The sequence below is a fragment of the Podarcis bocagei genome, assembly GCF_964188305.1.
Source record: "Podarcis bocagei genome assembly, chromosome: 10".
NCBI lineage: Eukaryota > Metazoa > Chordata > Lepidosauria > Squamata > Lacertidae > Podarcis > Podarcis bocagei.
Genome location: NC_138135.1, coordinates 49,437,173 through 49,450,724, shown reverse-complemented (window position 1 = coordinate 49,450,724; position 13,552 = coordinate 49,437,173). Strand labels below are relative to the sequence as shown.

At 43.5% G+C, this 13,552-nt stretch overlaps 1 protein-coding gene and 1 long non-coding RNA gene across 4 annotated transcripts in view; one reads left to right on the top strand and one right to left on the bottom strand.

The window, feature by feature from the left end:
- Positions 1-2,872: 2,872 nt before the first annotated feature.
- LOC308596668 lies at positions 2,873-5,299 on the bottom strand. The gene is made up of 2 exons (XR_014012633.1): positions 5,181-5,299; positions 2,873-4,144 (listed from the first exon to the last, which is right to left on the bottom strand). It is a non-coding gene; the product is annotated as an uncharacterized lncRNA (long non-coding RNA).
- The window catches only part of HMGA2 (high mobility group AT-hook 2), a 135,466-nt gene continuing 126,554 nt past the window's right edge, over positions 4,641-13,552 (top strand). The window contains exons 1-2 of one of the 3 annotated variants that reach the window (XM_081211872.1): positions 4,641-5,530; positions 7,950-8,036. In XM_081211872.1, coding sequence (XP_081067998.1) covers positions 5,402-5,530; positions 7,950-8,036 — 216 coding nt within the window. In that variant the 5' untranslated portion in view covers positions 4,641-5,401. Of the gene's footprint in view, positions 5,531-5,586; positions 6,307-7,949; positions 8,037-13,552 lie in introns of those variants that run through there. The other 2 variants (XM_081211873.1, XM_081211874.1) reach the window with 2 other exon arrangements.

The following is a 13,552-nucleotide window of genomic DNA, read 5'->3' as shown; positions in this document are numbered from 1 at the left end:
GTTTCTGGAGGAAAGTACTGTGAGGATGACCTGGTTGAAACATCTGTTCTCTTTTATGATGCATCTTAGTTTGGACATAGCATCAAATCCAGAGATGTTCTAGGTCACTGCTCCCAAACCTGTAGCTCATCTCGCCCACAAACTCTTCTGGCTTAATGTGTACCAGATTCACAGGAGAAGTGTATTAAAGTATTAACTTTTCAGAGTTCTCAAGGAAGTAGGCTAGCAGTGAGGGACAGGAGAGAAATTTGATTTTGTCTGCCCTTTAATGAGAAACTTCTCATTTTGCACTTCTTGAGCCAGCATACCAAAACACATCTACCCTCCTGAATTTGCACTTTGTGACGCGGGTTCAAGTACCAATGTGCACAAGAATAGATATGTCCATCACAGGAAGTGCATTTAATGAGAAACTACCTAGGTTTGCACTTCTTGAACCAACATGGGAGACCAAAACACAGCTTTCCTCTTTAAGTCATACTTATCTGAATTTTGTAATGATGTTCTTGTACCAAACAATGTTTACAAAACTTTAATTATTTGGGGAATGTGTGTTATTAGTGAAAATAACATACAAATATCCAATGTAATAATAAGAGTAATAATAATAATAATAAATTCCGGGGCCATCTGACTGGGTTTCCCGAGCCACTCTGGGCAGCTTATAGAATACTGTATTTTTCACTCTATAAGACGCACCAGACCACAAGACACACCTAGTTTTTGGAGGAGGAAAACAAGAAAAAAATATTATGAATTTCAGAAGCCAGAACAGCAAGAGGGATTGCTGCGCAGTGAAAGCAGCAATCCCTCTTGCTGTTCTGGCTTCTGGGATAGCTGTGCAGCCTGCATTCGCTCCATAAGACGCACACACATTTCCCCTTACTTTTTAGGAGGGAAAAAGTGAGTCTTATAGAGCAAAAAATACGGTATATAAAACACAATTAGGGGAAACGGCTTGTGAAAAGACATTTTTGAAGTGGGTTTTGCAACACTAATCAAAACAGTATACAAAAATATGTTGGTTTGGTGAAATTTCCACTGATGAATACTCGTAAGGATTGTTAAAAGTAAATTGCAAATTTCTGCAAAAATGTGGGGAACTTAAGGTTGGAAAAATGAGATACTGAAACTGATTCATCCCTACGAGTGGCTAACCCCACCAGGTGGGAAACATAATCCTTAAGAGTTTCTCCCAAAAACCCGTGTTCATTCTGCTCTGTCTTTGAGGTCCCTCTCCACACCAGGATTTCACACTACTTCTTAGTCTCATTTTAAGCCCATTTTGCTTCTTTTTACTCATTTGCAAAGATTCCAGGAAACCCAGGTTGCTTGCTTGGGAACAAGCCGAAACTTAATCCAGGTAAGATGGAGTTGCTTTGGGTGGGCAAGTCACTCAATTTAGAAGGTGATGTTCAACCAGTTCTGGATGGGATTGCAGTCCTGCTGCTGCCCGACTTGTTATCCTAGCTCTTAGACTTGTTATCTATAGAAGCGCAGGTGATCATGATGGGTAGGAGCCCCTTTTATCAGCTCGGACTGATACACCAGCCATGGTCCACTGCAGGTATGGTAGTTCTGGTCTTATTTATCAATTCCCTGGTTACATCTAACCTTGACATCTGCAATATGCTTTATGAGGGACTGCCTTTGGAGATGGTTTGGAAGCTTCAGTTAGTGCAAATTGCAGCTGTCCAGCTGTTTTGGAGCCTATTGCTCTAATATGGTACCAGTGGCACGAGCTAGCTGTTTGCAGGCGCCCATTCAAAGTGCTAGTTATGGTCTTAACAGTTTAGGACCGAGTTATTTGAAGACTGACTGCACTCCTATGAGTTTCAGAAGTCCTGATCCTGGAACTACCAGTGGCTAAAATTGGTGGATACAGGAGATGCCACCTTTTTGATGGTGCCCCGCCCCGCCCCCCCTTTCTCCCTCAAGAGTTGCATGAGACTCTCACTTTGACTTCCTTTAGATGAGGTGTAAAGATCTTCATTTATCAATCGGTTTTTGATTGAGACAAACTGAGCTGATTGTGACATATCACATGTGATCCTGTCTTGGGAAGGACTGCAGTGGCTGAACATTGGTCTGTTGTTGTTTATCTGCTGCCTGACTGTTTTCTATTTACTGAGTTATTTTAACTGATTTGAATGATTATTTAACAAAGTTGTTTGACTGTTAATCCGCTTTGGGAGGATCTGATTCTGAAAAGTAGCATACAAGTCATAACAATACCAACAATAATATAAGAAACTATGTAAGGCTCTGGAGAAGCTGTCAAACTTTGCTTATCTTCCATTCCCCATCATAACATTTTCTGTGGTTGCTTCTGGAGGACCACCGGCATACCTTATGTTAGATGTCAGGTCAGAGAGAACACTTGTGTTCCTGCTCCCTACTTTGGAACAGGTAATCATCAGCATCTTCAGGTTTTCCACTCTCTCATTTCCCTGATCTTCCTATCCTCTCTACCCTTGCACTGCCCAAAGCCCTAACATTTTCATCTTGAGTTGACCCTGTTGCCTCTGAGGTGTCCATTACAGCCAGCTCAGTCCCAAGTGTCCTCCCAAGGGCCACTTTCCCTCAAGTCCATCCTCCCAGGGGCCACATGACAGGGATGGGTGGGGCCAGAGGCAATGGATATGACTCCTCCCTTTGGACACTAGTCTACATTCCACCCATACAGTGGTCCCTCTCTAGCTGCCCTCCAAACAAGTGAGGTGAATTATCACTGTCCAAGGACACCTTCTGGCCACAGAGGCATGTGAGCAGTTGGGAGCAGGAGGACCAGTAAGAGGTGTGGCTTGGATTAATTTTTGGGTAGATCGCCAAATATTTTGGAAGGTTGAATAGAGAAGACTGAAGAGCTACATTTGGCCTCTCGGTCTCGATGCGTTTGGAGTTTATATTTATCAGTGGAAATTGAACTTAACAATGAGCCACCCATTTACACACAGACATGCAAGTATACACATGCATCACATAGAAGAATGTTTTCTGTATTCAGATAACTTATAATAGTTCCAAGTATCAATATTGTTTTTGTGGCTTGCAGATCTCTAGCACAGATTGGCTGAGCTTATGGGATAGCTCAGAATGTTTGTTCAGGAAACTTAAGCAGTTTACAGGCAAATTCTGTGAGGAACGAGAATGCTGTCAGCTCGGCTGAGGTTTAAAAACTTACACTGAGAAAAGATTGTAGGAGGTAAAGAAGCTCAGAGGCAAAAGGAAGGGTGCAGAATGAGCAATGGATTTAAGCGGGAATGTGGATTATAATAATAATTTTATTTTTTATATGAAGCAAGGTATGAGGAGAATAAGGTTTGAGATGAGCGGATGAGACTAATAGAACTGAGACATTGACAATGCAGGCAAGGGGCTGTTGGACTACAACTCCCATCATCAGTCTCACCCAGCATCATTGATATTCAGGGATCATGATGGCTGTAATCCAGCACCAAGGGCATCAAGTTGGGCAAGGCTGGTCTAGAGTTTGAGGGCAGTTCTGCCATTTGAGGTTTTTGTCACCATAGCATTGTGAACGGCAACCAGAACGAGCCAGGAAAGGCCACGAAACCAATGGAGAGAGGAGATAAATGAATGTTGTGTGGTGGTTTTGATCCTAACTTGCCAGTTCTTTGACCAGTCGGTTAATTTCTTAAATGGTAGGAAAAAAGGATCAGAACTCACCCGTCAAATAAAAGTGATCACTAATAATAAAAAGTTATGTCAGAATATGGTCAACCAGGTATAAGAGGCTAAGCCATGGTTTGACTTGGCATTCCATGTGGACCCTGAATTGTTGCCAGTCTCTCCCAAGCAAACTATGGCCATCAAACCAAGAACCACCTTGGTTCTGGATAGGGCAGCAGGGCTGGGGAGACAGCAAAATGGATGCCATTTTTTTTCCTTTGGGTACCCACAGCTTTGTTCATTCAGGCTAAGCCATTGTTTGGCTTAGCGTTATGTGTGAACCCAGCCATAGTTTGGTGTGCGTAGAGCAAGATTCTCAGAAGCAACCTTTTCTTTCTTTCTTGACAGTGTCCACTGTGCCAACTTCTTTGGTACCTCTGAATAGCAGAAAGTGATGCTTTTCCCAGGGGGAAATCTGAGTCACCTTAGTAGTCGTTTTGAAAAATGCCACCTAGAAAAAGCAACCCCTGATTAATTTATGGAGGTTTTCAGAGGAGAAGAGCAGAACCAAAAACACACTGTGGCTGGCACAGAGCAGGAACTGTTAACCCCGGTAGATAATTTGAGAAGTACTGGTCTCTGAGGCCCAGTCCGACCCCAAAAAGGCTTGTTGTATGTGCTGGGAGGGGATTTCAACAGTATTTGGTGGCCTGGCCCCAAAATGGCTACCAGTACCAACATCTGACAGGTACCAGTTGTAGTTGCTGCATTCCTGCTGGGCACCAAAACTGATCGGCCACTTGAGGAGTTACAGGGGGGCTGCGCTTCCATCCATTGCTGCTATCTTTCTAATATTGTAATTTCTTTGGTCCAAAACCAGCCCCAACCGCCGTCCCCCCCCCCGGTAGCTTTGCCGTCTCCTTTTCCTCATGGTGGCCTTTCCCTCCGCCGTCCCCCAACGCCCTCCCATTTCCCCATTTATTTATTTTTTTAAAGACCTCACAACCCTCATCCCAGTTGCCACCGGGGGCAGGAATCTCCTATTCCCATCCCCAGCAGGCAGCTCACTCCCAGGCTCCAGCATCGTGGTGGTTGTTTGGCGGTGGGGGGAGGAGAGAGAGAGACCCTTGTCGTCCAATCCCTCCGCGCTTATCCAACTATAGCTCTATTTTCAAGCCCCCCCCCCCCCCGCTCCGATCTCTCTTCCTCTCCCGGCGTGCCTGATTCAAGGCAGCCGAAAGGCGCGCTGGGTCCTCTGCGCGTCTTTGCCATGCGTCTCCTCTGGAGCTGAAACGCACCGGAGGGCTGCGGAGCCCCCGCTCGCCTACGACGAGGAGCGCGCGCGTCCCGCCCGACCGCCCACCCTTCCTGCTCTCTCGTGGCGGCGTTGCAAGCCAGCCTCGACGTCTCTCTCCCCCCCCCCCACAGCCCCCCGAAAGCAAAAAAGGAAAAAAAGGGGGGAAAGCCCCCTTCCAAAAGCTGCGTCCTCCTGCCTTTCCAAATTGCAAAAAGAGGCTGCAGCAAACACCCAACACCACCATTATTACCACCGCCGTCGTCGCCACCTCCTCCTCCTCCCTTTCTCCTTTTGGCAGCACCAGGACGTCCGGTGTGGTGCTTCTGCTGCTGCTGCTGCTGGGGGCAGCGCGCACGCGAGCTCGCCTTCGGCGCCTGCCGCTTTCTTCCGAGGTGCCTGGCCGGGCGGGCGGGCGGGCGAGCGAGCGCGGAGGCGACGAGAGCGCGGCTGCAGCCCAAGCCAGGAGCCACGATGAGCGCGCGAGGCGAAGGAGCCGGCCAGCCCTCGACTTCGGGAAGCGCCGCCGCCGCTTCCCAGGAGCAACCTGCCACCTCGGAGCCCCCGAAGAGGGGTCGCGGCAGACCCAGGAAGCAACCCCAAGTTAGTAGCCTGGACGCGGAGAGCGCGCGGAAAGCCGGGTTGGCGGGGGGGGGGGACACACACACCGGGAGGGCACGTGCCCGGCGGCGAGGAAGCGGCGCGTGGTTGGAGATGCGACGGTGGTGGTGGTTGCTGCTGCTGTTATTGTTGTGGCGACGGGTGCATTTGCTGACTGCGGGAAAGAGGATGGGGGGGGGGAGTCCCTCTTGGCGAGGACAGAGGGACGTGTGTGTGTGTGCTGGATTGTCCGTCTGTCTGTCTCTCCAGGCGCGCGCGCGCTTGTTTCTTTTTAAAAGGCGAAAACTTCCCTCGGCCTTTCTCTATTGTGTGCCCGGGAGGGTTTATTAGGCTCTGGAGCGCAGAGCAGCTCGGATCCCACCAACCAGCGCTCCGAGCAGATTTTTAAACTGGAGGGGTGTGCAAGGGGAGCAGCAGGCAGGCTGGACTCCCCGACTGCCTTTGCTACGTCTCAGTCTTTTGTGTGTGTGTATAGTTGGTCTCCCAGAGGGCACTGCCGTCCCCGGTCCTCCTTATCTTGGCTATGGGGGGTTTAAAAAACGCGCCACACTCCTTCGGTGCATATGTACAAAAGGAGACCCTCCCTGATCGCCTGCATGTCTGCGTTATCACATTCCACCCCACGCACCGGGAAACTCGGCTTGCTTTTTTTTTTTTTTTAAGGAGGGGTGATTCTGGCTTGGGAGACCCCCCCCCCCAAATCTCCTCGGGCACTTTCCTGCAGTCCACAATCGAGCTGGGTTTTGCTCGCCGAGCATGTAAGAAAGACCCCTGGCTCTCGCTGCCTCTTTGCACAAGGCAGTGGGAACGCCAGAAATACTTTGTACTTCTCTAAGTAAACAGGCCAGTGGGGATACCGGGCTTTTTTCTCTACTACACACACGCACACAAGTCTGCGAATGCAACCAATTAAGCATTGCAGTTGTAGCTCTGCGGAGCCGGCATGGAGAAAACTGCATCCTGGCCGGCGTTGCTGCTGCTGCTGCTTGCAGTGTTTTCGAGATCCTCGGAAATAGCGATCGGGCAATAGGGATACGCGAAGTGTATTTAAAACTTGACTTCCGCGGGCTTTTCTCTCCCCCCCCCTTTCTTTTTTTTTTAAAAAGTTTACTTCATTCATTATCGTCAAACCACTTCCTTTCAGAGCAAATCAGATGATCAGCAAACCGATCTGAGCCCAGAAACGCCTCTGAAAGGGCGCCTCTTAGAACGAGGGTGGATGAGCACCCCCAAATTCCTCACGCCCAGCCGATCCTATGTCCACCCCCCCTTTCTCGAGCGAAATGCAATAAAATACCTTTCGGAAGGATTGCAAGCCCCCTCCCCTTGCGTTACCTTTGTTGAGCTATCACGACGTTCCTTCCCTTTCCCAGCTCACCCACCTACCCCAGCCTGTCCCCCCCCCCCGCAAAAAGTGTGTGTGAGAGAGATTTGAGAATGGAATGTTTAGGGTTTCAGTGGATTTCACAGAAAGAGCCCCCCCCCATGTGTCTCCCCTCTTTCCCCCCTCCCATTCAGTGTTCAGCATTGTTTCTGTTGTGACTCCTTTGGAAGGATATTGTGTCACTAAATTTCCTTTCTAGCCCAAGAGTTTACCAATAGGGAGAATTCCAAGACTCCTTTAACAAACTGAATTTAATTAGTCTTACCGCATCCTGTAATCCAAATGAAATGTTCAGTATTTGGAAGTGGATGTGGAGGAGATGGATATATATTTTCTTTTAGTCCATATGATTCACTGAATAAATATTTGGAATATCTGAAAACTGAAATCATATTCAGATGATGATTTTATTTACTATCAAACAGAGAAGCCATTGGGGAACAGAGTGAAAACAATCAGTGTTTTTGTATACCTTGAAGCCCAGGATTACCAGGACAGCGCTCCACACAATATACAACACTAAGCTATAGAACAAGACACAACTCTTTGTAACTTTCAGATTTTTTTTAAAGAAACCTATAATTTAAACAGACTTCAGTATTTTAAGTTCTTTCATATTGGAAATCTGCATCGAAATTAAACCTCTTATGTGATTGCAAATGTAAATTAAATGAGTAAATATAAATCGATTGTGAAAAGCCATGAATGGTTAGAATTGCAGACGTCATCCTTGATTATAAAGGTTGGGGAAGTTTATATAAAGAATGGAAAGAGTTATCCAAAGTGTCAGATCATACACACATTTTCATTAGTTTGTCATTCACTTCCAGTAGGCATGAACAAATGTTTTAGTAAAATGCACTCACGTTAATATTTTTCTGCTCTTTTTATTTTATTTCACTATTGAAACTGATTGAGTAACTGACACTGTTTGTTTTGTGCATGTTAAGTGTCCTGCGTTGTGTTTCAGATCTTTATTGAGATTATTGCCACAATAGCATGTTTTCCTGTGTTTAGGAACCAATGGGAGAGCCATCTCCTAAAAGACCAAGAGGAAGACCTAAAGGAAGCAAAAACAAGAGTCCCTCTAAAGCAGCGCAAAAGGTGAGGTTTGCTCATATTACCACCCACCTATCAGTCAATGTCCAAAGGATTTCAGTTGTGGAACATCTAATCTGCAGAGTTTGTGCCATTTTAATAATATTTCATGAAGGGGTGTTGTAGGAGGAGCCAGTACATTCCGGGTCAGTTTTCCTTCCATTCTGAAATTAGCAATCCTTGGTTGCTACTTAAACATATTTAAGTTCTGCACTCTAGGGTGCTGCTGTAGAAGAAATAAAAATTGAGTGCTGAGAATTAAGTACATTTTGAATGTCTTATCACTAAAAATGCTAATTCTGCAGGCTTCTATGTTATATCCAAACTGTCTGCTGCAGCTGAGTGTTTCATTAAACGTGTGGATGGGCATAAAACCAATGATGGCTTGATGAGAATCAGGATGTTTCTGAAAAAGTGTTAATTATCAGAAATTATTATAGGGCGTGTTCTAGGGCACTATGCTAACTTATGCCTTATGTTCTTTGCTGGATTCATTTGGGAGGCAAGTTTTTGAAAGAAAATAGAAACCATCATTACATTTTGAATATTGTCAGGAGATGGGAGACACCAACAGATTAGTTGTAATGAAGGGGTGAATCCTTTTCATCCTCAGTTGGTTTTTGAAAAGACTTTCAGGTTCAGTGGAAATGAAAGAACTTTTTTATCTAACAAATGTACAAATACTGGGCTAATATATATATATATATATTTACCAGAAGAATACTAGTGACATTAAGAAACAGTTGTATGGAGCTTTGAAAATAAACACTGGAGTCATGTTTCTGTAGACAAGTCACCCAGCAGTTAGCACCAGCACTCTTAATTTACAAGCACAGCGGTACTTTGGGTTACAGACGTTTCTGGTTACAGATGCTTCAGGTTACAGACTCTGCTAACCCAGAAATAGTACCTCGGGTTAAGAACTTTGCTTCAGGATGAGAACAGAAATCGAGCGGCGGCAGCGGGAGGCCCCATTAGCTAAAGTGGTACCTCAGGTTAAGAACAGTTTCAAGTTCTTAACGGACCTCCAGAACGGACCTCCAGAATGAATTAAGTTCTTAACCCAAAATACCACTGTATATTGTTGAAAACAAAGTCTTACCAAACCTGGATGTCAACTGTGGTGTATATTCTTTAGCTGTGTAATTGTTAGAAGCTATGTGGCAGAATGCCTTTTAGAATACTGTTGTGGGCTCCTCAGATTATAGATAATTTTTAGTATGGTGGTTTGTGCTTGTGGGAATCTGTCCTGTTATGTTTGATAGTTTTCAGGGTTATAAAATACCACAGCAAGTTATGATAAATTTTATTTTATTTAGGGACTGACTGTGGTCTTGTGTCTGTTTTATTTTAACTTTTGGATATCATTACAGAAAACCTTTCCCTTCTCTCTCTCTCTCAATTTGCTCTTCCCCTTTTCTCTCTTTAGCAGCTGAAGTTTAAAAAGGTATATTCAGCCAGCTAAGTGGTCCATTCCCTTTTGTTAAGGGTTTTGTCACCCTAGCCTCCCTGTAGCATTCTTAGTTGGCTGTTCCTTATGTAGTTTTTGAGCAGGGGTAGTTAACCTCCGGTCCTTCAGATGTTGTTAGACTCCAGCTCCCATCAGCACCAGCCAGCATAACCAGTGGCCAGGAATGATGGGAGGTGGAGTCCAATAACATCTGAAGGGCTGTAGGTTAGGTACCTGTGCTTTAGAGATATATATCCAAAAGAGATATATATCTACAACTCAAAGTAAGTTCTATCATTTTGAACCTCTTAGGTTGCAATCATAAACACACTTACATGGGAGCGCAAGTCCCACTGAACACACTGGGCTTACTTCTGAGTAGATATAAGATTACATTGTAAGTGGTCAAGCAAAAATAAGTGTTAGGGATAGTCTTTATAAGATGCAGTTAAAATTGTGTTTACAGCAAGGGACATTTAAACATTTATAGAGCTTAAACAACAAATAAACTTCCTACCAAACTTATTTTAATGCACACCCTATTGATTTCAGTGGGACTTAAAAGGATGCTTAGGATTTCAAGCCTATGGAGAAATAATAGCCAGCCTACATTTGTAGGAACATTTTGGAATATAAAGTGAATTTTAGGCAGAATTACAGACTGAAGCAGTTTAATTTTGGAGCTGCAGAGTTTGCTAAGTTTGTGAAGACAAAAGCTGCTCACTATTGTTCACAATAAATTTAGTCAAAGGTCAGATCATTGCTATTAAAATACGGTAATTGATGATTTTAAAGGTACCAGTCTGACTTGACTTTAGTTTCTTCAACTGAATCATATCAACATTGCTTCATTTATGCTGGGTATAATCAGTTGGATGCCCATGGAAATGAATAGAAGTTGTCTAATATTGCAATGTGGCAGCTGGGCAACTACCATTCATTGAAACGGGGGCTATGTAAGATGTTCCAAATGGACATCTTAGTAAATAAACATTTAGTAAACCTTTCATAGCAAAAATCATAGTAAAACCTAGTAAAACCTGCATGCTGGTTGAACTCAAAACAAATGATCTCTGTCTGATATTTTTGTTTATGCAGTTTAAATGTTCACATATGAGTTGGTTTGTTATCTATTTTTAGAAAGTCAAAACTTGGTAGGAATGTTTGCATGTAAGGAAGTGTATACTGTACAGTGGTACCTCGGGTTAAGTACTTAATTTGTTCCAGAGGTCCATTTTTAACCTGAAACTGTTCTTAACCTGAAGCACCACTTTAGCTAATGGGGCCTCCTGCTGCTGCCGCGCCGCCGGAGCACAATTTCTGTTCTCATCCTGAAGCAAAGTTCTTAACCTGAAGCACTGTTTCTGGGTTAGTGGAGTCTGTAACCTGAAGCGTATGTAACCTGAAGTGTATGTAACCTGAGGTACCACTGTATAACCAATCCTATTCTAGAGATCTGTGTGTGCATTTGGATGTACAAGTTGCCTCATTCATTCATTCCAATGGAGGGAACAGACCCGCTTTTATGGAAGATGGTTTACACAGGTGTACCTCCTGCATTTGAATGAATGAGGAAACTCCATATATGAACAGCATGGTTGCGTTGCAACTTCTACACTTGTAAGAATTCCCTGGTTTTGTGTCTAAGGTTAAGGTTTACACCTTCGTGTGATGCTAGCATGACATACCATGCTCATCCTTCAGAGCATTTGGAATTATTGCAAAATATCTGTTCTTTAAACAAAAGCAAAAAGCTTCAGTTTTGAGGATGTCAACTCTTGGAAATCATTTGTATCGTTGTGAGGCATGCTTGTTCATTTTTTTAAAAAAGCTTCCATATGGTTTTATTTCCATCTTTCAAAGCAGTGCTTGTTCACTGCTGAAGAGCATTTTACCCTTAAAGATGGTTCTATATGCAGTGAAAAGTGGCTGGAATTTCTGTTGAAGAATGGGTGGCCTCTTTTTCAAAGGGAGCTAATTGAAATGTATTATGCCTACAACATGCCAGATAAACGTGCAAGGCTAGAATTCACAGAGGAGACCTAAGAAGGCACTCATGATTAATTGATCAGGTGTTCTCTTGCAAACTCTTGCACATCATAATTAAAAATGTATTACACAACTGACAGGGAATTTTTTTAAAAAAGAAATGCACATAAGGAGGTAGATTGCTTTGTTATATTTCAACAACAAATACCTTTAAATCTTTGTCTTGGAATGTTGTTTGCTGTGTGCATTTAAAATTTCTTGGTGCATGGTTGGTCAAAAACAAACAAACTTGCAAAGCTTGTGTCTGGACTTTGAAAACTGGCCTAAAGACATTAAAAATCCCCAAATTGAGCTTGTTAGGAGATTAGCAGTGTGAAACTTGACAATGCATACAAAATGCTGCAGGAACATTTGAGCAATGTGTTTCATGCCCGCTGAACAAATCTCAAGAGTGTAGGCAGGTAAAAGCAGTCATGTAAAATCCATAACTAAATGAATTCGAAATCTAATAAAATTTGTAATGTTTGAATCCATGCAGAAATTATGGTGAGAGATAACAAATCAAAAGATGAGAAGTGCATTCACTGTGTTCATATATATTTAGAGCTGTGCCCCTCCCCCCAAACAAATTCTGACGTTATTACTTGAAAACCTATTCTCTAAACATTTGGAAATGGGTAGCTTATGTTCTATAAAGGCACCCCGTAGACATATTTCTGAAAGGATATAAATATCACAGTCCCTGCTCTGCATGTAGGTTTTTTTGTTGTTCATGTTCTGGACTTGAGCTTGATAAAAACACAGAGATAATTAATACCTACCTAAGAGGTTAGAGGTGATGCCAGATCAAGTTCATCCTAGTTTTAAAAGTATAAATGTATTTTGAAAATAAATGTTTTATTAGGGTGAAATTAAATAATGAAAAGCAAGCTACTTTAAGAATAGGAATTCTTGTAACATTTGTATTGGGGCAAGACACATTTTGTGCTAGGAAAATGAGTCTTTAAAACAAGAAGCCAAGATTGTGCTTGAATATCCTTTAAATATGGTTATGTTTTCTATTCCTCAGTCAATTGTCTACAATCAGACTTGCACGATGAAGCATGATTCGCAAATGTAAACCTTGTCTATATGTAGACTGCTGCTTATTTAAGTTTGGGTGAAAAGAGAAGTCAGTCACTTCTTTTGCGGTCAAGATCACAAACACAGTGTGGCAGTTTTAACAGGGTTTTTATCTGTCACAGACCGATCATCTTTTTGTTTAAAAAGTGATTCCCTGGTCCAACGATGTAGCACATTGTAGAACTGGCTGTTGTGATGTTACCTTCACTTAATCATCTTCAAGTTATTCCTAGACCGTTGCCAGATTTGATCTTGATGATCTGGACTTCTTTTTAATGTTGTATATAAAACAGAAAATATTTGACAGATGACAGACCTAACCAATACTTCAGCTTTAGTTTTACCTTGCGATTGACTTTGCACCAAATGCTGTGACCACATTGGTAAGTGGACAATATGGTGGTTGAACAGATGGCTATAAATTGTGGTCCAGGTGAAGCAAGTCATGTGGTTTCTTTAGCATGTACAGTTTGTAACTGCATCCACATTGACCGTGCCACTGCAAAGCTATTTAAAGTCAACTGAGGTCTGGTGCAGTGAATGCTTGGTGAACTGGGTGTAAGGTAAAGCAGGCATTTGACTGCTTCAGCCGGTATGAATTCACTCCAGTTGCATTCTAAGCATGTCAGTTTGGCTCTGGTGACCGGCCTTTCGATGGGGCAGTTTTTGTAATGTGGCCCCTCCCTTTCCCCATAGAGGTTGATGAGTAAGAGGCATATTTGACTTTCGTGGAGTGCATGATGATGTTGACACTGGAGTCCAGCAGTAAGCAGAATACCAAGTTAGAGGCTGCAGGACCCCTGCCTGAGGACTTGGACCAGGTGCCTAGCTTTGAGCCTGATACGGGTGAATAGGGGCTCCCTGAACTTGACAAGCAGGAGGCTACTGAAATGCAGTGGTGCCTCGCAAGACGAAATTAATCCGTTCCGCGAGTCTCTTCGTCTTGCGGTTTTTTCGTCTT